The sequence below is a fragment of the Canis lupus genome, chromosome 23, assembly GCF_011100685.1.
Source record: "Canis lupus familiaris isolate Mischka breed German Shepherd chromosome 23, alternate assembly UU_Cfam_GSD_1.0, whole genome shotgun sequence".
Lineage (NCBI taxonomy): Eukaryota > Metazoa > Chordata > Mammalia > Carnivora > Canidae > Canis > Canis lupus.
In genome coordinates this window covers 8088680-8116538 of record NC_049244.1, presented here as the reverse complement: position 1 = coordinate 8116538, position 27859 = coordinate 8088680, and the positions used below count along the sequence as shown (strand labels likewise).

Here is a 27859-nt window from a genome sequence, read left to right as displayed (position 1 = left end):
ATGCTATGCTCCATCCTTAGACTGCCTCCCGTTAAGCTGCCTCCCCACAGACACCACCTCCTTGTCAGCTCATGACGCCAAGAGGGGCCTCAACCACAAACTCTCCCTGCCCAGGGGTGACTGACCTGTCCGCAGGTGCTGGGCCTTGTGTGGGAAAGCCCAAGCCCCCTGCATCTCCTACAGCCTGGACACCATACCTCCAAGTGTGTGGGGAAAGACCACACAGAGGGCAGGGTTTGGGTGGAGAGACCTGCTCCCAGAGAGGTTACTGCGGCCTCTCTTGGCTGTAGGAATCAGCTGGGAATCTCCTGGCTGACAACCACAGTGCAGTGTAGTCCTTTGTATGGTCGTCTCAGCACTCAGGCCCTGGTCCCAGCCCTGGGCTCACCTGCTGTCAGAGCCCTCCATAGAGATGGCAATAGCCACTTGCAGTCCCTGGGGCTTCCCAGAAATGCCCAGAACCAGTGGCTCCTTCATGCCAGACACGGTACAAGGGAGGGCCAGATCACTCAGCTCTTCCTATAAGAAAGCCCACCAGGGGAGCATCACTACATGTAAGTCCCAGGACTGGGTCTCAGATGGTCTAGCATCTGAGCGTAGCACAGGTGGTAGCTGTGGGGCACTCAGCACAAAGGCCTTGACCTCTGTCTAGTCTCGTCTCTGTGGAAGGGCTCCCTAGTCCCTCCAGTGAGCTGCCATCCACAGGTCCAGTCTGACGTCCCACACCCTGGCCCCTTCCTCAGGGTCCCTGGTTGAGTCTGCTCCAAATATCTGTGCACACCCCCATGAAGGCAGACCCCTCAAAGTGGGCCTCTGGAGAAGCTGTGTACTTATTCTACTGAAGCTGTTCTCACAAAAAGCAAGTCCTTCCTGAGTGAGATCTGCTCTGGGCCTGGGGCCTTCTGCCTATCGCCCTAGAGCTCAGACCCAGCTGAGAACAAAGTCTACTGTCTCCAGGTTTGCCAGGGAGAAATGGGACTGGGTCTGCAAGTCTCCCCAAGGAAGAAGTCTCTTATCCCACAAGAACCACAAGCAGATAGCAGCAACCCCCAACCAAGTCCTGATGGCTTTCCTGTGGGCTGTGCCAGGGAGCAGCTGTGCCTTCTTCAGGGAAGGTGGCCACTGGCTAGCCTCTCCCCGTAGCACCCAGCACAGGCCCAGAGGGGAGGGGTAAAGCTGGTGCCGGAGGCTAGACACAACCAGTGAGCACTCAGGCCGGCTCCAGGCTTCCTGACCTTGTATCCCTAGAGAGCAGGCCTAACAGGAATGGGGACCCAAGACCCAAATGCAAGAAATCTCTTGCCCTCTGATAGAGGAGTGGGGTTTGGGGGGACCTCCGTGCTGGTACAGACAGCTACGGGGAGTCTTCTAGTCCCTCAGGCCTCCTCACCACCTTACTCACCTCAGTATGAGCAGTCAGCTCCAGGTTGAGCTGGCGCTCCTCACTGGGACCCAGTGTGCCACGTCGAGGGGAGACCTTTGCTGTGCAGACACTTGCTTGGTGCCCCAGCAGCTGACAGACATATGGGTATGCAGGCCTGTTGTCACATGCCGTGTTCCCAGCATGGACCACGCGGTGCTCAGCACTGGGGCATGCTCTGCCAGAGGCTGGCAGTCTGAGGGCCCGCAGAAGGACCAGAAGGGCTGGGCGCTCACTGGTGGGGGTAATCTACTGGGCCCTTCTCCTCACCTCCCCAACCCTCAGTGGACCTCACACCTGTCAGGAGTTGCCTGTACTGAACAAGCTGCTCTGGGAGGCCTAGGGTTATGGGGAGCAGAAGGCAGCTGCCTCTGATCCCCAGGACATGGCTCCACCTCCCATGGCACACAGAAAAAGCTCCACATCAGCTCTAGCTGGGCTCAAAACAGCTGTGTGGACCAGTCATGGGCTACACCAGTGGGGAGCCCTAGCTGTGTGCACTCCTTCTCGGGAGGAGAAAAGGCAAGGAAAAACCAGATCAGATGTGCTGCTTCTTCAAGGAGCCCAGCATTTCTGAGCATCATGGGGCAAGGGGCAGGCTGCGGGAGAGAGGTGAGCCTCTGTTATGCGGAGCAACAACCCTCTCCACATGGGCCTCTGGTGCTGAGGGCTGTAGACCCAGTGCCCAACAGTGCAGGCTCACTCACCTTGCTCCAGTGGAATCGGGTAGGCAGGAGTGTGCCATTGATGAGTGTAATGGTTGCCTTGGCAGGCACACCAAGGTACAGGTTCCTGACTTCCACATGGCTGCTTTGCAGGTACACATAGGGCTCCTGTACCTCGGCATACACAGGAAGGTAGCTGAAACACAAAGAAATAACAGCTATAGTGATTTGAGAAGAAAAAACAAAACCATCCCTATTTGTAGATGACATTATGTTCTGTGTGGAAAATCCCAAGGAATCTATATTTTAAAAACTCCTTAAAAAACATTTACAACAGGGACACCTGGGTGGCTCAGCGGTTGAGCGCCTGGCTTTGGCCCAGGGCGTGATCCTGGAGTCCTGGGATTGAGTCTCACATCAGGCTTCCTGTATGGAGCCAGCTTCTCTCTCTGCCTGTGTCTCTGCCTCTCTCTCTGTGTCTCTCAGGAATAAATAAATGAAATCTTAAAAAAAAAAAAAAAAAAAAAAACAAAAACAGTAACAACAACTACAACAACCTCCCACAGCTAATGAATCAGAAAAGTTACAAGGTACAAAATATGAAAACAAATTGCATTTTTAAAAAATTTTATTTATTTATTCATGAGAGGCAGAGAGAGAGAGAGAGAGAGAGCAGAGACACAGGCAGAGGAGAAGCAGGCTCCATGTAGGGATAGGGAGCCTGATGCGGTACTTGATCCCGGGACCCCAGGATCATGCCCTGGGCCAAAGGCAGGCGCTAAACCACTGAGCCACCCACGAATCACATTTTTTATGTTAACAGTGAACCTGTGGATATAGAAGTTAAAAATATAATACTATTTATAATTGCTCAGAAAAACTGAAATACTTAGATATAAATCTAATAAAACCTTTACATGAATTCAGCAAGATTGCAGGATATAAGATCAATAAACAGTTCTATAAACTAGCAATGAATACTCATAAAATGAAAGTAAGAAAATCAGTCCATTTCCAAAAGCATCAAAAAAGATACTTAGGAATAACTTTAAGAAAAGAAGTACAAGGTTTATATACTGAAAATGATAAAAACATCATCAAAAGAAATGAAAACAGACCTAAATAAATGGAAAGAAATTTCATGTTCACAGATAGGAAGACTTAATATGGTTAAGGTGAATATACTCCCCTCATTGACCTACAGATCCAATACACTCCCTAGTAAAATCCCAGCTGTTTGCCATAATTGATAAACTGATCCTAAAACTCATGAAAATTCTAAGGACCCCAAATAGCTGAAACAATTTTGAAAAAGAAAAACAAAGTTGGAGAGTTCATATTTCCTGATTCCAGAACTTACTACAAAGCCAGAGTAATCAAGAAAATGTGGTACTTGCAAAAGAATAATTGTATAGATCAATGGAACAGAATTGACAGCCTATAAATAAACCTTCATGCATATAGTCAATTGATTATTTTGTAAGATTTTATTTTTTAAAGTAATCTCTACACCCAGCATGGGGCTTGAATTTACAACCCTGAGATTGAATCACATGCTCTACTGACTGAGCCAGCCAGGCACCTCTAATTGATTCTGATAATTGATTTTGGCAAGGGTGCCAAGACAAGTCAATGGGTAAAGAACAGTGTTCTTAAAAATGGTGCTGAGGGTCCCCTGGGTGGCTCAGTCCATTGAGCAACTCTTGATTTCAGCTGAGGTCATGATCTCAGGATCCTGGGATTGAGCCCAGTGGGGAGTCTGCTTGACTGCTCACATGCTCACTGCATGTGCTGCTCACATGCTCACTCTCTCTCTCAAATAAATAAATATTTTTTTTAAAATGGTGCTGGAACAACTGGTTTTCTGCATAGAAAAGAATGAAGCTGGATCCCTTTCTCACACCATACACAAAAATTAACTCAAAACAGATCAGAGACCAAACTGTATGAGTCCAGACTACAAAACTCTTAGAAGATCTTTGTGACATGAGATTAAATAATGGTTTTTTTAGGTATAACCTTGAAAGGACAAGATATCAAAGAGAAAAATAAAGTGGACTTCATGGAATTTAAAAAATTTTATGCTTTGCAGTACATCATCAAGGAAGTGAAAAGACAATCCTCAGAATGGGAGAAAGTATTTGAAAAATCAGATGTCTAGTAAGAGATTTATATCCAGAATATATAAAGAACACTTACAACTCCATAATAAAAAAAAAAGACAACCTTATTTTTAAAAAGTGGGCAAAGATCTTAATGGACAGTTCTCCAAAGAAGACAAACAAATGGCCAATAAGCACATGAAAGATGCATAACATCATTTGTCATCAGGAAATAATAAACCAAATCCTCAATGAAATATCACTTTGCACACACTGGGATGACTACCATTGAAAGATCACAAGGATGTGGATAAGCAGGCCAACAGGGTGGAGAAGGATGGAGAGTGGGTCAGGACTGGCCACTGTTACACTTGCACCATTATATTTTATCACATACCATTTGTGGAAAACTGTACATAAAGAATAAAAGAGGTAAATATAATGCTGTTCTAATGAGAATAAAAAAAAGAAGAATGGATCAGATCAACTGACCAAACAGTACAAACTACTAAAAATCTCTGGCGAAGAAGGCCCTGCAGAGCTCCCCTAACAGAAGGAGGGGCCTCATGGGCAGAAGTGGGCCATAGAGAAAGGGCAGAAGAGTTAACTGGAGGCTGCTCAGAGGTGAGCGTGGCCAGTTCAGGGCCCAACGCCTGAGCCCACTGCACAGCACACTTCACACCGCACCACAACACAGCAACACACCAACACACTAACACGCCAGAAGGCCAAGCTGTGGCACCCCTGCTGAGGAATGTGGGTGTGGGGCTGCCCAGAGGTCAGGGCAGATCCTGCAGTAACACTGGGACTCTCAATTATCACCTAGGGAAAACAACCAGAGAGATCCGCGTCCTTTATCCCTATTTACAAATGATGGAATGCAAAGATTTCAGTAGCTGGCCAGTGGGGGGGTCCTCTACTGTTTGCCTTGGCTGCCTTCCCCAGAAGGGCCCTCCTTCTCCTGGATGCGGGTGGCGGGGTACAGAGGGTGCTCACAGACACACGCACTCCACTCCCCGGGAGAGCAGTGCTCTCCACACCTACACCCACTTCCTCAGGAACTTAGACCGCCAGCTCCTCTCGCCAGTCGGCCTTCCTCTCCCCACTCCAAGACAGGAACCCGCTGCCAAGGGATTACTGAATGTTGAAGAAAATCTGAAGAGTGAAGAAGCAGCTCAACCAAATCTGAGGAAACAAAAATGAGTTTCCTCGGGGGAATCAGAGATGCTGCTGCGTCCGTCAGACAATGACGGATTCCTATAAAAAGGGAACCATCTGAGAACAAAAAAGCTTAAAATTAAAAAAATATGATTGCCTGGGAGGCTCACTGGTTGAGCATCTGCCTTCCGCTCAGGGTGTGATTTGGGGGTCCTGGGATGAGTCCTGCATTGGGCTCCCTGCAGGGAGCCTGCTTCTCCCTCTGTCTGTGTCTCTGCCTTGCTCTGTGTCTCTCATGAATCAATAAATCAAATCTAAATAATATTAATAAAATAAAAATATGATTGTCAAAAAGGGCAGCCACCAAAGACCAAAGGAGTGCCCTGCAAGGCCCAAGGACATCTCCCTGAAGAAGCAGCACAAATGCCGAGATGGAAAACCTGGGGAAAATGGTGAAACTCCCACAGGACAGATCCAGCAGGCCTGCCCTGGGCCGCGGTGGCCACTGTCATTGTCTGGCCAACCTTCCCACCAGCTGCTTCCGGAGGCAGACCCGCCCCCTGGGCACAGGCAGAGGGGAGGGCGGCACGTGACCTGGAGAAGCCCACTCTGGAGAAAGGCAGTTTCATCCCTGCCCCCAACCCCCAAGGCTGTTAGGCTGGGAGCCTGGGAGCCTGGAGCCCTAAGCAGGCCCCTCCCCTGCGGGCCCCTGCCAGTGGGGGTGGGGAGCAGAGAGGCTCACAGAGAAGGGCAGTTGGAGGTGGGGCGGGGGTGAGGGAAGGAGAAAGAGGATGAACAGACCCAGAAAAGCAGCCCTGGGAAAAGGCTGGACTCAGCAGGGCAGGGCTGCCCAGTTACAGGAGCCACAGGAGCCCTGTTTCGCCTGAGTTGATTGCATCCATGTCTCCATCACGTACAACTGGAAACATTCTGATTCACACTCGGTCCGTAAAGAACAGCAGAGATAGGAAAGGAAGCAGGCAGGCTTAATAAAAGGCATTCCCCCGAGAAGAAAGTCTTCACCTTAGGATTTCAGGCCACAAGATGCCACATAGGACAGGTGAGGAAGATGCACACTGAAACCCGTGCTGGTTCCCGGAGAAACCCTTTCAGGACCCTGGTGGTACTATCCCCCCCCTTCCCCCCCTCCCCCACGCCTGCCCCCTCCCTCCCTCCCCTGGGAGGCTGTGAGACTGTAGGGTAATGGGCACTCTCATACGCTGGAGGTGGAAATATAAAATTGCAGTCTTTTTGGAAGATAAATCAAGGAAGTAAAGATTTAGAACAAGCACTTAAGTGTTTTTATAACGAAATACCAAGTGTATGCAGAAATGACTATTAAACACAGCTACATCATAAAGGATATACACAGTTTGAAGAATAATAAAAAGAATACCTGTGTGTTATCCTCACCCAGCTTAAGAAAATGAATATTATACTTCAAAATAATTTGGGAAGGGATGAAGGATATGAATGGAATAATGTCTGCAGAGATTTGATAATTATTGAAGGTAGGTGATGGGTATGTGGGGGCTCATTGTACTATTCTATTTTTATGTACTATTCTATTTTTATATATGTAAGACATTTTCCACAAGAAAGAAAAAAAGGAAGGCAGGAAGGAAGGGAGTGAGGGAGGAAGAAAAGGAATAGCACCGATAACCTTTGAAACCTCCAGTGTGTACCTTCCCAGAAATCAGTGGTATTTGCTCATTTAAATATGTCACTCAGCAGTTGAGCACCTGCCTTCGGCTCAGGGTGTGATCCTGGGGTCCTGCGATCAAGTCCACATCAGGCTCCCTACATGGAACCTGATTCTCCCTCTGCCTGTGTCTCTGCCTCTGTCTCTGTGTCTCTCATGAACACATAAAATCTTTAAAAATAAATAAATGAATAAATAAGTGTAAGTAGGTAAGTCACAATTTTTGGTGTCCACTCTCCTGTTGACCATCCTTGGTTGTTCCCAGTTTTCCACAGCTGTGAACAATCTGGTGATGAGCATCCCCTGTGAGTGCTCAGCTCCCAGTGCACATGTGCAACATTTCTCGAAGGGCTGATGCTGGGTCCCAGGGAATGCACACAGCTCACTTTACTGAGTAACACAAAGTGCTGCTGAAAGTGATTGTACTAATTTATAATCCTTTACACACAAACTTGAAGGATGTACCCTATAATATTACCAGTGAATTTTATCTGGCTAATGGATTTTCTTTTCTGTAACTCCCAAATTTTATAGAACAAACACATTTCAATATCTTTAAATTCTTTAATGTCTATAAGCACTTAGCGACATACAACATCACTATATTGTGAAGAGGCATAACATGAGCTGTACTGGCTCCCCACGGCCTGTCTTACCTCCAGGTCCCGTTTACCACCTCCAGCTCTAGGACTGTCTGCAGACGCTGGCACTGCTTGGCCTCCAAAGTGATGTTCACTCTGCACTCCCCCAGAGGGTGAATCTGGCCGCTAGAGGGCTCAATGTCGAAGGGAGACACCTGATTTAGAGGTCAATCCAGGGGAATGAGGAGAGAGGACACTTGGAATTGCAGAACTGGTGGTTGGCCCAACCAGGGTCCCCCCAAAGCTGCCCCAGCACTTCAAAGAGCTGCTAGGATGCAGGAAAAGCAAGCAGGGAGAGCAAGGGTCTCAGGAATAAGAGGACAAAACCCTGGTCTCTGGGACACCTGGGTGGCTCAGTGGTTGAGCATCTGCCTGTGGCTCAGGGTGTGATCCCGGGGTTCTGGGATCAAGTCCCGCATCAGGCTCCTTGCAGGAACCCCACTTCTTCCTCTGCCTATGTCTCTGCCTCTCTGTGTCTCTCATGAATACATAAAAATCTTAAAACAATAACAACAACAAAACAACAAAACCCTGGTCTCTAAAGGAGAGGGTCCCTACGCACTGGCCCAGATCTGAGAGGTAAAGGGCAGAGGGAGTGCCCCAGGAGACAGGGGGAGCCACCCTGGGGGCAGGCTCAGTGGCTCTGAGAGGTCTGCCCAGCCCCACAAAGCAGGCATGAGTCAGGACCCTGAGGGCTCTAAGTAAGGAAAACTACCAAGTCACCAGATGGGGAAGGGTGAAGCTTCCACGACCACAGCACACATACATCCCCACTGCCCACCATTGCTCACTGCAGGCTTGAACACTTAGCCTCTACACCAGGCACAGGAAGGAGAGAGGAAAGGCAAAAGCTTAGGAAGAAGAATGCACCTGGGACCGGGGCTCTCTACACCCCTCTTCCTGCCTTGAGACAAGGAGCAGTGGTATGAGGGAAGGGCCCCAGGGCCCCACTCCCTGGTGAGGGTGTCATTGTACACAAGGAAAGGTCACACCCAGGGGAGATGCTATCCCCTCTTTGGTCTCTTCATTCTAGGAGACTGAGGGTGCCAGGCACCTGCCTGGAGGGCGTCCTCCCCACCCGTGCGGGCCTGCCCTCTCCTAGCCCCCCGCCACGTCCCACCCATGCTGCCATGCTGGCCAGATCAGGTCCAGAGTGCTAGTCCTGAGCTTTGCACTCTCTTGCTTCTGACAGTTCACCTCCCTGGCACTGGTGAGATGGATGGGCTCACCTAACTCTCAGCAAAAGTGGCTCAGGTGCTCAAGTCTGGGCCCCAAACTCTGGTAGTAATGACAAGCCCTTTTCCTTTCCTTGGCCTTTGCTCCTCATATGTGCCCCCCTGGGAGCCCTGGGGGATGTTGTAGGCCAGGACTGGGTCTCTTGGACCCTGACATATGCACATCTAACCAACCCCGGATCCCAGCACTGTTTTTTGAGAGTTCAAAAGAACAGAGTAGGGCAGCCCCAGTGGCTCAGTGGTTTAGCACCACCTTCAGCCCAGGGTGTGATCCTGGAGACCCGGAATCGAGTCCCATGTCAGGCTCCCTGCATGGAGCCTGCTCCTCCCTCTGCTTGTGTCTCTGCCTGCCTCTCTCTCTCTCTCTGTCTCTCATGAATAAATAATAAAATCTTAAAAACAAAACAAAAGAACAGAGTACAGAGAACCATAGAGACAGGATTCAAAGCAGCCTCAATTAAGACATAAATCTTAATATACTATGAAATTGACAGTTACTTCAATTATAAAATTCTGTCATTCTTCCCCATGGGAGAAAAACCCGGATTGGGAATCAGAGAACTGGGATCTAATGATTCCACCACCCACTAGCTGGGTGACCCTGAGGAAGCCATTGGCCCTGTCTCTATCTGGCAAGAAGGGTGGCTGTAGTTCCAGAGTGCCTAGGGCAGGGGACCAGGGTATGGGGAGAGGCAGGATGGGGCAGGGGGCATCTACTAGGGCATCTCTCGGTGGCCAGAGCAGTCACACTTTATTATCGATCTTGAGCTTCTGCCTAAGGTTTCATTTGAAGAAAAGCCTCCTGCTTAAGATACAGATACGTCCATGTCCCTGCCCTATCTTCCATGGTTCCTGAATCCAAGTGGGGAGGCCGATGAGGCTGGATGGACAGTGCTAAACTCCAAGCCTGTGTAACAGGACGCTTGGCAGTGGTTCTGGGCAATGGTGTAGATAATCTGATGAAGATGGTCACAACTGCTAAGTATGATCTGAGTGCCTGGCTGGAGAAATGAGGCTGTTGCCTAAAGGACATGGTTGGTCAAGTGAAAATGCAAAGTCCTGGAGAAAGGGAACACCCACTGGCAGAAAAGATGGGTGTGCAGCTGCACCTGTCTTTCCTGGGCTTCTGAGTATGGAAGGAGAGAGCGGCAGTGTTCTATCCCAGAGGGTAAGTGGGCAAGCAAGAGGAGGACGTTGGCAGGAAGCAGCCGGGGGGCGGGGGGGGTGCTTTCACCACACAGACCTAGTCAGAGCCTCCCATGGGCAATAATGACCTAAGGCAGCTCCCAAGAGGCCACAGCTGCCATGTGTATGGAGAGTGGAGGTGGCCAGCAGTGATTTACAGCTAACCGCCAGCAGGTAGGGAGTAATTGATGTGCCACTTGCCCTAGTTTTGCTCTTAATCACACATCGTATTTAAATGTGACAATGATGATAATATTTAACCACTTTTAGTATTTTCTATTTTTATAGGAAGAAAGAAAGAGCTAGTTGAGTGGAAATGAATCTTGGTTCTGTGTTCTGAGCCCTTCAGTTTGGGCCGCAAGCCCATGCCCAAGTGCCACCTGGTGGCAGGTACTCAAACTGCAAGCACAGTCCCTGGGAGGATGGGAACCTTGGGGGAGCGCTGCGGGCCTGACCCTCCCCCAGAGGCCTGGGAGCTTTCCACCCACTCAGCTGCCTATTTTCTTCTTATCTTCTCTATCAGGCTGCTCTGACAGAGGGAGAAACCCATGTCTTCTTTCCATATCAGATGGTGGAGAGAGGAACAGGAAAATCCAGTCCAGGGATAAGTTCTGCTGTAGAGAGGACCCCAAGTACCTCAGAGATGGGGAGAACTGGGGACACTGCTAGGCAAGAGTCACCAGGCAGGCTCTTCCTCTCCAGCCTCAATGCTCTGAAAGCACCGTGGGTAAATTGGCTCGTGGGGGGAGGGGTGGCATCCCCGGAGACAGCGGTACCCAACTTACATCTTCATGCCTCTCTTGGAGGCAGACTGGGCTCTCCTTCATGCACCACGTGGCCGGGAGCTGGCTGATGTTCTGGATCTGGATGGAGTTGGTAGCTTTCTGCCCCAGGCGCAGCAAACCAAACTGAAGGGCTGAGACACTGATGACCAGGGCGGGCCCCTGAGACACCCAGAGGGGCCTGTCACTGGGCTGCCTGGGAGCAAACTCTGAGCCCTACCCCTGCCACCTTTCTGGCCAACCCAGTTGCCCAGCCCCCCTGACGGCACCTTAAAGGCCGCCTCAATGTGTAACACCACTGGCGAGGGGGAGTTTTGGATTTCACACAGCAGGTCCTGGCTTACTGGGCCAGGGACGCCCCCCGTGAAGCTCAACTCAAAATCCTCCACCTCATTGGGCTCTGGAAGAGAGGAGGAGGTGAGCTGGAGAGAGGGAGGAAGGCAGTTCTCCACTCTGGCCTTCACTGACTTTTCATCCATCACATGTGCCAGGCTGCAACTGGAGCTGACCCCAGGAGCCCCTGAAACCCCTGTCTAGACCCCCTCACCTCTCAGGCCTCCCTCCCCAGCCAGCCCCAAGAGGTCACAACCCCCACCCCCACCCCACCCTGTCCCTGAAGTACCTATGGTCCCCGCACAGGGTTCCACTTCAATGATGTGGCAGTCACTGATCTTCCCCCACAGGTATCTGATGGGGGATTTGCTGTTGTTCCACATCTGCAAGACACGCCCCGATCCCGGCTCCCAGGCACTGCCTCTGCACACACACATCTGTGCCCACCGAAGGACTGCAGGGCTGTTGGCCCCCGACGGGTCCTCCCAACACCCTTCCAGCTAATTCTTGGCCAACAGCATCGGAGGATGCTGGGGAGCTGGTAAAATGAGAGTCGTGCCCAGCCTACCATGTGTGCACACCAAGTCAGTTTCAGGAGCCCTGGGGACAGTGGCTGCCATCTGCCCTTCCAGCCACGTCCTCCCTATACTCATGTCAAGTTCAGCACACTCAGGGCCGGGGAGAGACCATAGTGTACCTTAAAATCTTTCTTTACATTTATGCCAACGTAGTTCTCCCCAGGGATGATGAGGGCGTATGGTTCTAAGAGAAGCTGGAAGGGTTCCACTGAGCCTTTCACCTCGATTTCCAGGACAATCACGTCATCCACAGAGAAGGACGAATCCTTCAGGTTTTCCAATTCCAAGCTGAAGACAAACCCACTGTGAGATAAGAGCCAACACAGCCCGGAGCATGGCCCCGTGTGGCCCTCACCTCTGTCCCTTATCTGTGGTCTTATGAAAAGAAAGCACTCCCCCTCCCGCAGCTCCTAAGCACCCACAAATCAGAGGCATCAGCCAACCAAACAGTGATGAATGACCACGGCTGTGACAGTACTGGGATGGGGCCCTTGCCTGCCACCTCCCAGGACAACGCAGTAATGGTGCCCAGCGCGGGGTCTCCACACGATGCTGACTGGAGACCCAGCCTGACAGTCCGTCTGGGGAAGAGCTGGTGGAGATGCCTCCAATGGGGCACAGGCTCCCTGCCTCAGTCACCACCGCCCAGGGCCCCAGGCTGGCTGCCCCGTGCGAACACTGAGGGAGCCCGGTGAGTGGTTCCCCACTGCTGAGCCCTCCGGGCCTAGGTGCCAGGGCAAGGCAGAAGCGTCCCTCACGTCGAAGCCTGCTGGGGGCCAGGGGGCTCATCTGCTCCTTGAGCAGGCCCTGCTGTGCACCCCTCATAGAGGGCCCCGTCCCCACTCACCTCAGGGGCTCTGGGACTTCCTCTAGCACCATCTGGAGCACACTGTGAAAATCCCTCAGCTGCAAGACAAACACAGCACCCTGAAAACAAGCTGCGCTCCTGTCGGGCTGCCCTGGAGAAGATGGGAGCCATGGCTGGAGTTCCTTCTCTCCCTGGCCTCGCTGCCAGAGAGGCCTTCCGCAAAACACGGTGCGGCTTCCCTGCTACTGCTCCCCCCCATCCTAAGGAAAGAGGGTGGCCTGCCAGGACGGGAGCCAGGACTCACGGCGTGGGGGCCGCTGCAGTCTCAAGACTGCCATTCTTGCCTCAGCCAGGCCTGAGTGGACAGGAAGGAGAGGATCTCGGGACCCTGATATTGCCTCTCAGCAGTGCCCCCCCCTTTTTAAAGATTTTATTTATTTATTCATGAGAGACGCAGAGAGAGAGAGAGAGGCAGAGACACAGGCAGAGGGAGAAGCAGGCTCCATGCAGGGAGCCCATTGGGGGACTTGATCCCAGGCGCCTGGGATCATGACCCGAGCCAAAGCCAGACACTCAACCGCTGAGCCACCCAGGCATCCCTCCGCAGTGCCCCTGACCGTGGGAAGCACCACACCCTCCCAGGAAGGTCCGGGCTAAAGAGGCAGAGAAGCTCTGGAGGGCCCCAGAGGACCCCCTCCCACCCAGCTCCCATTCCTCTCATGTTGCATACAGGGCCTTGCGCTGGAGCCCACCATGTAAACCCAGCCCTTGGCACCCACACCTCACTCTCTGGGGGGTGCTAGGGGCCGAGCAGAGATGGTCCTGTCACCCACACAGTGGAAATACAGGAGACACCAGAGCCCAGGAAGCGAGCCCAGGGTCTGGGGCAGACAAGGTGCGTGCATGCTCAGGACCAGGCGGAACAGGCTGCTTTGACCTCCAGCCCCACACTTAGCTAAGTGCTGGCCTTGGAGGATGCCAGGATCTCGTCAGGCTCAGCTGTGGCTTCAGGGTCACTACAGAACAAGGATGGTGGGTGGGGATGGGGGGTGAAAGTCACCCGATCACACGTGACTATTGGATGGCATCATGTTTACCTCATGAGGAGAAAAGGTGAGGATGAACTCATGGTCCGTGTGTGGGCCGAGAACCCCCCTTTCAGGCAGGATGGAGAAGGCCGTCTCCCTGTCAGGGTGGTACTTGAGGCTGTCCAGGCTGTAGGTTTCTCCAGGCATTAGGGACTGCAGATTGGGCTTCATGATCTGCCAGTGGAAGGCCAGCTCCACATGCCTGTGGGGGCAGTGGATGGCCCAGTTTTGCCAAGACCAGTCTTCTGCCCCCCTGCCTGGCGGGGCCCCCCTCTAGCAGTAAGCAGAAAAAGACCCAGGGACAGGAAGTGGGGGAGCACGTGGGTCAGGGAGTGCACACTGGAGACCTCCTAAGGGAGCTTCCCTCTCCCCACTACAGCAGTTGCGGGTCGGAGCCACAGTGACTCAGGGAAACTGATAACTAAACACAGGGAATCAGGCTCTGGTTTTTTTTGTTTTTGTTTTTGTTGTTTTTTCATGAGAGAGAGGCAGAGACACAGGCAGAGGGAGAAGCAGGCTCCCTGCAGGGAGCCCGATGCAGGACTCAATCCCAGGACCCCGGGATCATGCCATAAGCTGAAGGCAGACGCTCAACCAGAGCCACCCAGGCGTCCTCATGCTCTAACTATTAAGGTGCAGCTACCCGGAAAATTTTCTGCAGTGTCTCCTACCACGTGAGAGTTCCAAAGATCTGCCCCACGGACTCCTCGCTCTACCCTCTACCAGCCTCCACCCCTCCATCTCTGGCCTCGCGGGACACCTCTGTCCAGGAGGGTATGTGCCCACTGGCTCCCAACAGAGCACTAACAACTCCATGGTGGTGGGGAGGTGGGACTCCAGCATGCTGCTGGTGGGGAGGGACAGCAGATGAGGACCACTCATCCCCTCAGGTGACAGAACCGTGTACAGCCTGGGGTCACCAGGGAAGCCTGGCTGGGAGGCTCCCTGAGGTCTGTGCTAGCGTAACGGCGGTGCTCCCAGGATGGGCAGGAAATAAACAGCAGCAGGACTGAACCCGCTGGTCACAATCTGTCTGATCTTGGAACTCGGGTGGCTTTCCCTCATGGGCAGGGCAAGACCTCTCTGCAAAACTATTGTGGACTGAGGATACTCCAGGATGTTCTAGAACAACACTGTCCAATATGACAGACTGCAGTCATGGAAATGTCACATATCTGCTCTGTCCAAAATGACAGTCACAAGCTACACACGTGGCTAATTCTTAAAATGTGACTGGTGCCACTGAAAAAGTGAGATTAATTCTAATTTCAACTGATTTCAGTTGAAACAGTCACATGTGGCTACCATGATGGACAGTGCAAATCTGGATTCTTCCATCCTGTGCCCAGATTCCTTCCTGGCCCTTGGAAGGAACCTCTCCCGCTTCACTGGGAATTCTGGGCCAGGTGAGGAAGGAGAAAGGGTGCATGTTGGAGGGTCCAGCACAGGGGTCACTCACGTAGCATTTCTAATAATCAGTTGTTTTCTAGCTGTGGATTGAAGGTTCTCAGGCTCAAAGCGTATGAAGTGCTGGGCTGTTAAGTCTGTGAGCTCTCCAGGCTCCGGATGACTTTCTTCACCAGAAATATAGATCAGATCCAAAGCAACCAGCTGCCCGATTCCTGACACGGTAAGATGGTAAAGTTTCACCAGGGCTAAAATCAGGACTCTGTGGCCAAAGGTTGTCACAGGACCCATGCCACTGTCCATATGCAATGGCCTTGATCATGACCCCAGGAATGGTACACAAGAGGGGGGCAGGGGGCCATCAGCATACAGATCCTGTACCCATACCTTCCCAGACTAAAGACATGATTTTGATAACCTGGCACATAACTGGCATTCAGTTAATGCTTGCTGGGTGAAATTGGATGGATGGAAGGAAGGAAGGAAGGAAGGAAGGAAGGAAGGAAGGAAGGAAGGAAGGAAGGAAGGAAAAGGATGGATGTAAGGAATGAATGAATGAATGAATGAATGAACAAGGGCATCTTGGGGAAATCCAGCAGGATGGCCCTTCTAGCTCTACAGAACCTGGGGTGCCTCTGGTCATTCATATGTAAGTCTCTGGCAATTCCCCAAAGGAGACTGAGGTGAGTTTCAAAATGAAGTAATCAAACACTTTACCCCAGGTTTCCATCTGTACCTTTCTCTAGAAGGTTCCTTGGGATTGTCCCAAAGTCCACACTGGTTTGGGTCTCCAATGTCTGACCAGAGCAACAGGCCCCATGCTAGACCCCGAGCCTGGAGGCTGCAGCACCCACTCAGTGTGCCCCCTGACACAGGGTGGGCACAGCTGTGCCACAGTCAATGCTAGAGTCAGGGTACCGGCCCACCCTGGCCCCAGGCCTGGGAGCACACACAAGCCCACCTACGGTCACCAGCTCCTTTATCTGGCAGTTGTCACACACAACGATGAAGGTCTGCTCTGCCTTTTCTAGGCTCGTTGGGAGGAACAAAACCTAGTGGAGAGAAGGGTTCCCCTGTTACCTCCCATTAAGGGGCTGACCCCTCCTCCTCTCACACCTTCTACCCTTGTTCTCACTTCTCTCCTCCCTCCCTGCTGCCTGGCACCCCCTGCCACCCCCAGTCGCCTTCTCCTTAAGGCCAGTGGGTTCTGCCAAGGTTCCGGCCCAGACCAATGCAGGAAGCATGTTGAAACGGATGAAGAAAATGTTCACAGAGACTGAGATACAAACAGCTCTCAGACACATGAAAATTTGTTTAACCTCATTCACAATAGAAGAAATGTAAATGAAAACCACCCAGAAGTAGTTTTCACTCTTCTTTCTGGCAAACAGCAGAAAGCCAGCAATCATAAATGTAATGACAAGATATCTGAATTTTCTTCAAAATAATCTGGAGGGGAAGGGTGGTTTGGCTGGAAGAGATGGAGGGGCATAGATGCAATGAGGTTGGCCAAGAGTTGATAAACGTTGATCGTGTGCTGTGGACACAAGTGAGCATTAAACTAGCCTCTCCATTTTTGTATCTGCTTTAAAATATGCATGACAATGGTTTTCTTTTTTCTTGTCTTTTCTTTTTACTTTCCTTTTCTCTTTTCTTTCCTTCTTTCTTTCCCTTTCTTTCTTTCTTTCTTTCTTCTTTCTTTCTTTCTTTCTTTCTTTCAACAGTTTTTCCTTTAACTTTGATAACACATCATATTGGCAAGGGTGTGAGGAACCTGGCACCCTGCCATATCTGCATGGTGGGGATTTTGGCAACGCATAGCAGTTCTGGCCAGCAGAGACCCCCGAGTCAGCGAATCCTCTCCAAGGACTGTAACCTGCCGGTAGACTCATGGTTGGACAGAGTGATGTATGTAGTCGCCAAAATGGCAGAGGTCAGAAAGAATCTTCATGGCCATCAGGAGGGGACAGCTGACCTGAGTTATGGTTCACTCACGTAGTGGGATACTACACAGCTGTGACAAGTATGAGAAGGCTCTTCAGGATAGAGCAGAACAGTGAGTGGGAAGAACAGAGTACAGGTTGGGCAACGATATATGGGAAGGAAAAAGGAGAAGCAAAGGAAAGAAAGCACTCACACAGTTGTTCATCAAGCATCGGGTATCTCTGGCAGGGCGGCCAGAGACCTGGTGGGGCTGTGGCCTCCGGGTGGCTGAAGAACTTCAGTGTTTTGATTTTTAATTATGTGAATTTGTTTCTTACTTGGAAATATGACTGCATTTTAAAATAAACTCCAAACAATCAACAAAATACACAAGGAATGCCAAGGGAAAAGCCTCCCCTGGACTCCTCATTGTTCCCCCAAAAGTCCTGCTGCTCCCCTCTTCCTTTCCCTGGGGATCACAGGAGGATGCGGTGGGGTGGGGGTGTCCTGGCCTCGGCAGGGGTGCCCAGCCTCAATTCCTTAAAGCCACAGCACAAGGTACTGACGAGGCCTGGACCAGGCAAGAGGACCCAAGCCACTTCCTAGCAGCAGGTGAGGTCTGACAAAGCCCTCCAATGTCCTGAATTGGCTTCATCCCAACCCCCAAGGGCCAGGTTCTTATCGGGGATCAGATCAGCATGGACATGAACAAGATGGCATCACTCCAGGACTCCCGGACGTCCATCAGGTGCTTGAAACTGGAAAGCAGTTGATAAAAGAAGCCCTCCTTTTCACTATGGCAAGCAGCTTACATCAGTGGCCCTCAAACTTTGCTGCACACCTGCAGAGCTTTAAAAATCCTATGTCTCAGGGCAGCCTGGTTGGCTCAGCGGTTTAGCACCGCCTTCAGCCCAGGGCATGATCCTGGGGGTCCTGGGATCGAGTCCCACGTCGGGCTCCTGCATGGAGTCTGCTTCTCCCTCTGCCTGTGTCTCTGCCTTTCTCTGTGTGTGTGTGTCTCAGGAATGAATGAATGAATGAATGAATGAATGAATGAATAAATAAATAAATAAATATCTTAAAAAAAAATCCTATGTCTCAGGCAAACCCCAGACCCATTAACAAAACCTCAGGACTGGCAGCCAAGCCAGTGTACATTTGCAAGTTTCTCAGGAGGCTGCAATAGGTAGCTAGGTTTGAAAACCCACTCTCTGGTTCTTGGCTCTCTACCTGCTGACATGGTGTAGTCCAAATCCCCTTCCCCAGAAACCAAACAGTTTTCACTCTTGAATGTCAGTGCCTTCTCCAAAGGCCAGCAGGGAAGGCCACATATGCTTGCAGCACCCAGTATGATTCCTAGACACAGGGGGTCAGGCAGTGGGGAGTCAGGGAGGGGGAGGGTGTGGAGCAGAGGGGCAGGGAGATATCACCGTTTCTCACAGACTATGCTGGGCACCTGTGAGCAGGTGTGATGAGCCAAAGGGACCACTAAAAGAAGCTGGTTAGGAAAGGAAAACCCCAAAGCCAGCAGATTTCAACTCTGGGAGCTTTTGCAGAGGTTCAGAGAAAGGCAAAGGAAAGAAAGGCCTTCAGGTTTTGCTGGCCATATAACTGAGGAGAAAAGAGGAAAGAGGATGAAGCCACTATCATCCCCCAGGCACTGGATCTGGTGTCCAACCATGGGAAGATCCTGGAGGCAGCTAAGATGGGAGGGCCTCCCAGGCCAACAGCATGGGCAAGCGGCATTTAGGGATCATGATGGAAAGACTAGGGCTATCTGCACTTGTTTTGTAAGAGGGGTCATGAGACAGTCAAATGAGCTCACCCTACCCAATGTAAGAGGCCATTCTAGAATGGGAATAGATATTCAGGTCACATAAACCAGAGGCAAATGGCCTCATGCAAGCAGTTGAGGAAATAGCTGTGACCAGCTGTGACAAGGAGAAACTGTACGTCACATCTAATTACCTACCTCCATACATACGGCCTGCCCAGGAGCCAGCTCAAACACTGAAGGTAGGATTCCAAAAGGAGGTTGCTCAACGAAGCCAATGGTTGCAACAGCCTTAAAGAAAAGCGGAGATTACACAAGAGCGTGGAAGAGGTTGTAAAATCCAGTGCTTGATGACATACTTCTCTCCTCCAAACACCTCTTTTGCAATCTGAAGGATCCTGAGAGTCAGCCGGGACACTACCAGTGAAGAAACTGAGGCTTGCCCATTCCGCAAGGACCCCCTCCACTTTCCCTGGGCATCTGAAGGCTGGCAGCGCACCAGTGAAGAGCTGAGCTCTGGTAGGAGGTGGAAGGAACAGCACTGATGCATGCTTCCAACATGAGGCAGAAGCGTGATAGGAGGCCTTGTCCAGCAGGTGGGCTCCCAAAGTATAGTCCTTTCCCCACCACAGCGCCCTGGGTGGCTGCTGCCAGCTTATGTGTCTGCCTCCATCTCTGAGCCACCCACCCACCCTGCCCAACCTCTAAGCCCCAGAGTCAGGGGTGGGGGTGGGGGAGCTGCCAAGTTGCTGGCAAAGGAAGCCATCCCTGCACCCTGGGGACACAAACCCACACCTACAGGATCCTGGCAGGTAACAGAAGGGAGTGAAACGTGTGTCTTGGCACATGCAGTCCTCTGGATCTATCACCTATTTCCCGGAGACACAGTTACAGAGAAATATTATTTGAAAAATCACAGTGTGAGCGTGCAATCCATGGTGCCAGTGCTCCATTCCAGCCAACAGGCCACGGTGAATCCGGGCCCAGGGCTGCACATCTTCCAATCTTTTTTTTTCCTGTTTTTTTTTTTTTTTTTTTTTTAAGATTTTCATTTTTTTAAAAGTAATCTCTATATCCAACATGGGGCCCAAACTCATGAGCTCGAGATCAAGAGTCACACGCTCTACCGACTAAGCCAGCCAGACAGGGCCCCTCCAATTTTTCAGGAACTGGAAATGCATATTTTAGGTGAAATCTCTCTATGTTGTCTCAAAAATGATTTTAGGGGCACCTGGGGGGCTCAGTGGTTGAGTGTTTGCCTTTGGCTCAGGGTGTGATTCTGGGGTCCTGGGATCGAGTCCCACATCGCCACAGGAAGCCTGCCTATATCTCTGCCTATATCTCTGCCTTTCTCTGTGTCTCCCATGAATAAATAAATAAAATCTTTAAAAAGATGATTTTTTTAAAAAAATTTTATTTATTTATGATAGTCACAGAGAGAGAAAGAGAGGCAGAGACACAGGCAGAGAGAAGCAGGCTCCATGCACCGGGAGCCCAACGTGGGAATCGATCCTGGGTCTCCAGGATCGCGCCCTAGGCCAAAGGCAGGCGCCAAACCGCTGCGCCACCCAGGGATCCCTAAAAAGATGATTTAAGCACTCTACCAAATAAATATGCACACAGAATTCAGCCAAAGAGCTGCCAACTTAGGGCCTTGGCTCTATGAAAACATTTTAATGACTGAATGAATAAATGCAGTGACACTTGAGCCAGGCTAGGAAGGATAAGGAAGGTGATACAACATGCCCGGGTGACACAGGTGGCATAACAAGAACTACAGTGCTGGTCTCCATACATGGTAGATATGGCAGCTGGGAGAGAGTCACACAAATCTTTTCTCTGCATGTTTCCCCTCACAGGTGTACTCTAGGACATCCCTCACGGGATGGGGGTGGAGGGATTTCCTTTGATGGATTTGCTCTTGCTCCAGGTAGTGGTCTGTGATCACTCACCCTGAAACTTGGTGGTGGCCAGCTCTTTTTGGGCATAATGCAGAATTTGCCAACACTGAAGCCCACGTTTTTGCAGATGAATCTGGTTATCTTCATTCCCCCAATGAGGCAGTAACCACAATCCAAAACTGGCGACACTGAAGCCATAAGAAAAGATGCCCAACGGAAATGACGTGTAGCTCTGAATAGCCCCTATTGCCCTTGTTCACCTTAGGTCCAGCCAGAGCTCAGAGCATCTGTGGAAGAACACAGGGCCTCCGGGCCAGCACCCAGAGCAAAGCGGATGGAAGAGGACATGCCCTGACCTCTGTACCCACGTGGCAGCCACTGATCTCCACGCACTGCTGGCTAGAATGACAGGAGTCTGTGCTCACTATTGGCTCGGACCTCAGCCAGGGCCACGCAGCATGGTCCTGGTGGTGGTGGGTCAGAGTCCTAACCTGCAGCCTGTGCCCAGCTGAAGAGGCTTACTGCTAATGAGGGAGCCCAGCCAAAGCCAGCTTCCCCAAAGAAGCCACCCACATAGCCACGGAGGTGACATCTACTGAGGGCCCCAAGGCACCCCTTCCCCAGCTCAGTATGACACAGGCCCCCTCGGGGATCTGGGAGCCAGCGAAGCCTGTGCTGGGGCTCACTAGGCTGCTGGGCTCCTTTCCTACTCTGTGTAATTCTGAGTCAACCTCCACTGGGAAGTCAGACAGTTGGGGCCTGACACCAGGGAAGGCTGTATGGGAACTGTTAGTCTTTGCAGGGACTCGTCAACCTGGACTTCCTGTCCAGGGAAGGCAGAGCACACACTCACGCGTCAGCACTGGGGGTGGCCTCCTGGCCTGCAAGGGGATCAGGAGTGTGTGAGCTGATTGGGTCTCCACTAAAATAAAATCATCAAAGTCTCCAAGGCAGTCGGGAAAAAACTGGACAGTGTACTGGCAGGTCATCCCAGGGGCCACCATTCCACCTTTTCCTGGGAACATCCCTGCATATGACAAAAGCAGCAGATGAGGACCTGGGGCCCCGCCAGCCACCAGGACTCGCACTCCAATGCGACAGATGGCAAGCAGAGACCCCATCACAGCTGGGCTGCTGCAAGGCCACACTGCTGGCAGAACTACCAGGTTGTGCAAGGGGAATGGGCTGCTAGAGCAGGGAGTCCAGGTGAAAACACCAGGGCCCGGGGCAGGTGGGAGGGATATGGTCCACCTGGAAGAGTTAGGTGAGGCCATGCCTGGCCTGACGGCTCAGAATTTATTTTGTGGACAGCAGGGAGCCATTTGGGCTTCTGAGCATGGCTGGGGAGGGGAAGGACAGGGTCAGAGCTATTCTTGGAAAAAGCACTGTGTCACGGAAGCTGGAAGGCTGGCTGGGAAGCCACCACAACGAGTTAAGTGAGGAACGAGGACGGCCTGACTGGATGCAGTGGCAGCACAGAGGGTGAGCAGAGGGCAGAGAGCAGGGCCTGGAGGGGGTGACTGGAGAAGGGGGATGGCAGGACTCAGAGACACCCCAGGACGATGGCTGGGAGGTGGGCAGGCTATTGGCAGAGCACGAGGGCCCCAGGGACTGTGAAAAGAAATGTAGGCCCAGGCTCATCTGACAGTCAGGTGGGCCTGTGCCAGGAGCAAGCCCAACATACAATTTTGAGGTGGTCCACATCCCGCGAGGCTGACTCACCCAATCCCAGAGCGAAGTACGGCGTGGAGGGCGGGATGACTCGCAGGTAGCGGCTGGTTGCGGTGGTGTTCTGCAGGGAGATTACCATCTGCCCAAAGGTCAAGGGGAGCTCTTTTAGACGGCCGCACGCATGGCCAAGTGATATGAAGCCCAGATTGACTACATAATATGGAAAGTGCTACCCACTTTAGAGGTGCCAAAGAGTGAGTCTGGGCTGGGGGATGGGCACATGGGGATTTATTATGCGACCTTATGGATCATAGATTCTATTTGCAAAAACTAAAATGCAAGGTGAACGTAAGGTGGAATAGACCTGACTTATGCTTTGTCCTCTTTAAAACCAGACCTACTGTTGAGCACCTGCCATGTGCCCCCTCAACCTCACAGTAACCAGGAAAAGGTGGGCACTGTCTCTATTTTACCCCCAAAGAAGCTGAAGTTCAAAGAGGTACCCTAACCAGTAATTAACAGTCTTGAGGTTTGAGCCCAGGACATCTGGCTCCAAAATCCTGCCACCTGGCCTCTTACTTGTTGACTTCTTCCCATGCCCCCAGTCAAGAGGTGCTGGTGGTCACCTATACAACAGGGTTGTAATTGGGCCTTCCTCGACCACTCCACCCATCCAACTCCCATTAAACCCTGCCGCGGGATCCCTGGGTGGCGCAGCGGTTTAGCGCCTGCCTTTGGCCCAGGGCGCGATCCTGGAGACCCGGGATCGAATCCCACATCGGGCTCCTGGTGCATGGAGCCTGCTTCTCCCTCTGCCTGTGTCTCTGTCTCTCTCTCTCTGACTATTATAAATAAATAAAAAATAAAAAAAAAAAAAAACCCTGCCTCTACTCCCTTCTCAGACTGGGAGATCCCGAGGGGCAAGGCCTGGAACTCACACACTGCTAACTCCCACCCCCACTCCGCACAGCACCTAACACAAAAGAGGAGCTCAGTGTATGACCACATCTTTTGCTTCTTTTTTGTGAAATATTATAGTGGATATGTAAATTTTAACATGACAGAAGCCATGTTTCCATCACCCAGCTTAAGAAAAAAACACTAAAAATACAGATGAAACTCTACTCCAGCACCCTTACCCTCCACCAGATAACAGCTACATAAATTGGAAGTGTGTGTCTTCATACTTCTACTCATAGACATGTATTCCTAAGTCAACACTTGTCCATATTTGGCCAACACAGCATTTGCACCAGTCCATCTGCAAACCATACCCAAGTGTGGAGAGACCCATATTATGGTTTTAATTTTCATTTCTCTATTATTCATAATGATGAGTATTGTTTCATACCTTTATTTGCTATTTGGGGTTCTTCTTGTGTGAGTTGTCTGTCCATATCATTTTACCATTGTATACTTTGTCTATTCTTATTGATTTGTAGTTCTTGTTATATTCTTGGTACTAATTCTTTATAAGGTATATGCTATAAACATCTCCAAGTTTATAACTCATATTATGTTTTGATGTACAGTTTCTAAAGTTTTTTTTTCAGTTTCTAAAGTTTTAATATAAAATTTATCCACAGCTTGTGCTTTCAAGAAATCTTTCTATATCTCCTATATTTTCTTCTTTAAATTTTGTTTGAGGGGTTCCTGGATGGCTCAGTCAGTTGAATGTCCAACTCTTAGTTTTGGCCCAGGTCACAATCTCAGGGCTGTGAGATCAAGCCCTTGTTGGGCTCTGCACTGAGTGTGGAGGCTGCTTAAGATTCCCTCACTCCCTCTGTGCCTCTTCTATCTCTCTCTCTCTAGAAAAATTCATAATAACAATAAAACTAAATTTCAGGGCAGCCCAGGTAGCTCAGCGGTTTAGCACCGCCTTTGGCCCAGGGTGTGATCCTGGAGACCCGGGATCGAGTCCCACGTCAGGTCCCTGCATGGAGCCTGCTTCTCCCTCTGCCTGTGTCTCTGCCTCTCTCTCTCTCTCTGTCTGTCTCTGTGTCTCTCATGAATAAATAAATAAAATCTTTAAAAAATTAAATTTCATTTGAAAATAAATTTTGTTTGAGATCTTTGCTGAAAAGTACTTTGCTTAGGGTATGGAGTAAGGTAGGGATTAAATTATTTTCCGTATGCCAAGCATTCTCATTTGCCTCCTCAGGTGTGCACATGTGCATGGAACAGCCGGAGCAACAACATGTGCAGCTTCCTCCATCAGGCTACTGTTTCTTCAGACACCGAGCCAGGTGCACCCACTGCTGAGATTAACGGTCAAGGTGTTCATGGCAGCAGCCGCTCCTCATGTCCACCGAGGCATTAAGAGAGCCTCACTCCAGCCACACAAGGCAGATCTCTGACCAGTAAAAGGCAGGAGCCAGCAGTTTATATGGCTTCTGAAGGGATGTGCCACATGAAACCGTCAATTGCGCTCAATGGCAGTCAGCTCAATAACACATTCTCAGATTGGTTCTTCCTCTTTCCATCCCCTTTCCTCACTCCTCTCCAGAGATGCAAATAACAGCACATGCTCTCACTGCCTCAGAGTCTGCTTTATGAGGCACCCATGCTATGACAGTTGGCATCAGAAGGCTTCTAAAGCAGCAGACCCTTAGGATGCAAGTCTGGAGTTGGCTTTCCCACCAGTCTGGTGGCAATCAAGACTCTAGCTGGTAGGAGGTCGGGTGTGATGACCTCGGGTATGCAGTGACATCACAACTACCATGGCTTTCACCCATGGTCAGCTGAAATGAGATGCAGGTGGAGGCCAGGAACTAGAACATGGGCTAGCTATGGTGCTTGAAAGTTCTGGGGGCAGCACTAATTATGAGGACTGTAGAGTGGTTAACAGCACTGAAAGCCCCAGAGGGAAAAATGACAGGCTCAGGGCAGCGAACTGCCAATTCAAGGCCCACTGTGAAGACATGCCTTACACTCCTGGGTTACACACAATTTGCTCCTGGCATGTTTGTGTGTGTACACATGCGTGCGTGGGCCCACGTGCACTTCTTGCTCAATTTGGCTTGCCATTTTTCACCTAGTATTTCTGCACCTGTGTTTTTTATTTTTTCCTTTCAAATGTCTTTTTTAAGTCACCAAAATATTAAAAGGTAAAAAAAAAAGAGCAAGTATATGAAGTCTACAGCCACCTGGCTTACAAGATACAGATCTCTATTCCCACCACAACCCTATAGCCTTCACATTCACAGCCTGGGTCCCATCTGTCCCCACCTCAGGACAGAGAAGCTCTCTTGCAGCTTCCAGAGGATGGGGACTGGGGGTGTACCAATGTTCTTAAGCAAGTTTTTCATTGTCATAGCTCCTCATGTGGCTTTGAGGTCAAGGTAACATTAGGCTCTGTCTTGGTCCATTTGGGCTCCACTACAAAATGCTATAAACTGGTTGGCTTATAAAAATAGAAATTTATTTCTCACAGTTCTGGAGGTTCACAAGTCTAAGAACAAGGTGCCAGCATGGTCACATTTTGGTGAGGGCCCTCTTCCTGATTCATAGCTGGCACCTTTATCACTGTGTTCTCAAAATAGTGGAAGAGGCAAAGGATTTTCTAGAACATTTTTTACAAAAGCAGTAATCCCATTCATGAAGTCCCATCCTCATGACCTAGGCACCTCCCAGAGGCTCTACCTTCTAACACCATCATCTCTGAAGGCTAGGATTTCAACATATAACTTCCGGGGGCACACATACATTCAGATAGCAGGCTCATCACATAATAATGAGGGTATGTTCCTTCTTTTTCTAGTCTCTGAAAGAGTTTATATATAATAGGGATTAGCTTAAATGGTTGGTGGTGTGCACCTGTAATGTGATCTGGGCCTAGCATTTCTTTTGCTACAAAGTTTTGTTTTGGGGGTTTATTTGTAGTTATTTTCATCAAAGTTGGACAGCCACACAGGTTACAGAGTCAAAGGTTTTGAAAATCTTTGATCTCTTCCCTTGGATCCTTCTCCTGACATTTCCTACAATACTTTATCCTCTTTTAGCTGATTATTTCAGAATATGTCTCCATATGACATGTTACTTTTTTTTCATTTCTAGGCATTAATTATGGATAGATGATATACACATTCTCTCTTTCCTCTCCCATATCACCATATGATATACCCTTCCTCTCTCCCATCTTTCCAAGATAAGTTATATCCTACTATTTGGTTAATATAGTAATTAATGTTTACATTATTGTCATGGTATAAATGATATTCACAGCTGAGCATGAAATTGTCCCTTATATAATTATCTTTCCAGAGTTAATAATCAGTTGATTATTTTGTTTAATGTGTACTTATTAATAATTCAATCTCCCTGCACTTCTCTAAAAATCTCTTCCCAAGATGTTCAGGTGTATCAGGGACTCTTAATGATGTCACTTCCATAAATCAACCTCTGCTAGAGTCTTCTGGCCTCTTCTAATATGGGCGGCTTGACTGCTAGGTCTACTGCTATCACCCAGGACAACCCCTGTAGCAGTTTTAAGACATGTCTACAAGTTCTTTGATATCCTCCCACTGAGCAGTGAGATGTATACAGCCTCCCCATGAATCTGGGTCAACCTTAGTGAATCACTTGTAACCTACAGCATGCAGAGGAAACAGTGACTTTCTCTACTTGTCTACTTGGAAGGTAGCTTCCAAGGTTAGATCATACAAAGTGACACAACCTCCCCATCGTGCTTGCTAGGATATTCACTTAGAAGGTCTGATGCTCACTTTGAGCTGCCATGTACAGTCAGACTACCCTGAGGCAGCCCTTCTGTGAGGAAACCCAGGCCACAGGGAGAGTTCATGTGTAGGTGCACCATGTGTAGGTGCTCTGGTAGACACCCTCAGCTGTCTACTGACAACCAACCACTCACTATGCAAGTAAAAATGCCTCAGATAATTCCAGCTCCAGCTTTGAAGTCACCCCTCGGCACTGACTCTTTATGGCTAAGGCCTCAAACACTGTGGAACAACCCATTCCCATTGTGCTCTGTCTGAATTTCTGATCCAAAGAATCTGGAAGCATGATAAAATGGTTGTTTTAACTTGCTAAGCTTTGGAGAAATCTGCTTTGCAGCAATAGCAACTGGAAAACTACTTAACTATTAGGAACCTGGGGATTTCTTTTACCTCTCTCCTATGTTGGATCTTTTTGTTTCCTACATACCATGCCTTCCTCCTCCTTTGTTTGCTCGCCGATAGGAGAGCATGTTCCCTAGGAGTTCCCTGAGGAAAGTGCATGGGGCATACATTTGTAAGAACTTTATAAATTTGAAAATATTTTTATACTTAAACTTTGTAGTTTAGTTGGGTAAATAACCTATGTACAAAGTCATATGCCCAACAAATGCAAGGTGTGTTTCTAACAGATATCACTATATATAATACAATTTATTTTTCTAAAGATTTATTTATTTGAGAGAGAGAGTGTGTGTGTGTGTGCGTGTGTGTGTGTGTTTGTGTGTGTGTATGAGCGGGGGACGGGGAGAG

General features: G+C 50.0%; 1 protein-coding gene across 12 annotated transcripts in view; it reads right to left on the bottom strand.

The window, feature by feature from the left end:
- The window catches only part of DLEC1 (DLEC1 cilia and flagella associated protein), an 80639-nt gene that overhangs the window by 14387 nt on the left and 38393 nt on the right, over positions 1 to 27859 (bottom strand). For 9 of the 12 annotated variants that reach the window (XR_005376849.1, XM_038570433.1, XM_038570430.1 and 6 more), the window contains 16 exons: positions 22425 to 22512; positions 21556 to 21729; positions 20754 to 20890; positions 19000 to 19092; positions 16066 to 16156; positions 15157 to 15319; positions 13707 to 13899; positions 12649 to 12707; positions 11921 to 12089; positions 11513 to 11606; positions 11160 to 11290; positions 10894 to 11052; positions 7704 to 7843; positions 2128 to 2281; positions 1403 to 1513; positions 389 to 519 (listed from right to left, as the gene is read on the bottom strand). Coding sequence is in view for 11 of the 12 variants with exons in the window: in XM_038570433.1 (XP_038426361.1) it covers positions 389 to 519; positions 1403 to 1513; positions 2128 to 2281; positions 7704 to 7843; positions 10894 to 11052; positions 11160 to 11290; positions 11513 to 11606; positions 11921 to 12089; positions 12649 to 12707; positions 13707 to 13899; positions 15157 to 15319; positions 16066 to 16156; positions 19000 to 19092; positions 20754 to 20890; positions 21556 to 21729; positions 22425 to 22512 (2087 nt within the window). In the remaining variant the exon portion in view is untranslated. The remainder of the gene's footprint in view (positions 1 to 388; positions 520 to 1402; positions 1514 to 2127; positions 2282 to 7703; positions 7844 to 10893; positions 11053 to 11159; positions 11291 to 11512; positions 11607 to 11920; positions 12090 to 12648; positions 12708 to 13706; positions 13900 to 15156; positions 15320 to 16065; positions 16157 to 18999; positions 19093 to 20753; positions 20891 to 21555; positions 21730 to 22424; positions 22513 to 27859) is intronic. The other 3 variants (XM_038570429.1, XM_038570436.1, XM_038570434.1) reach the window with 3 other exon arrangements.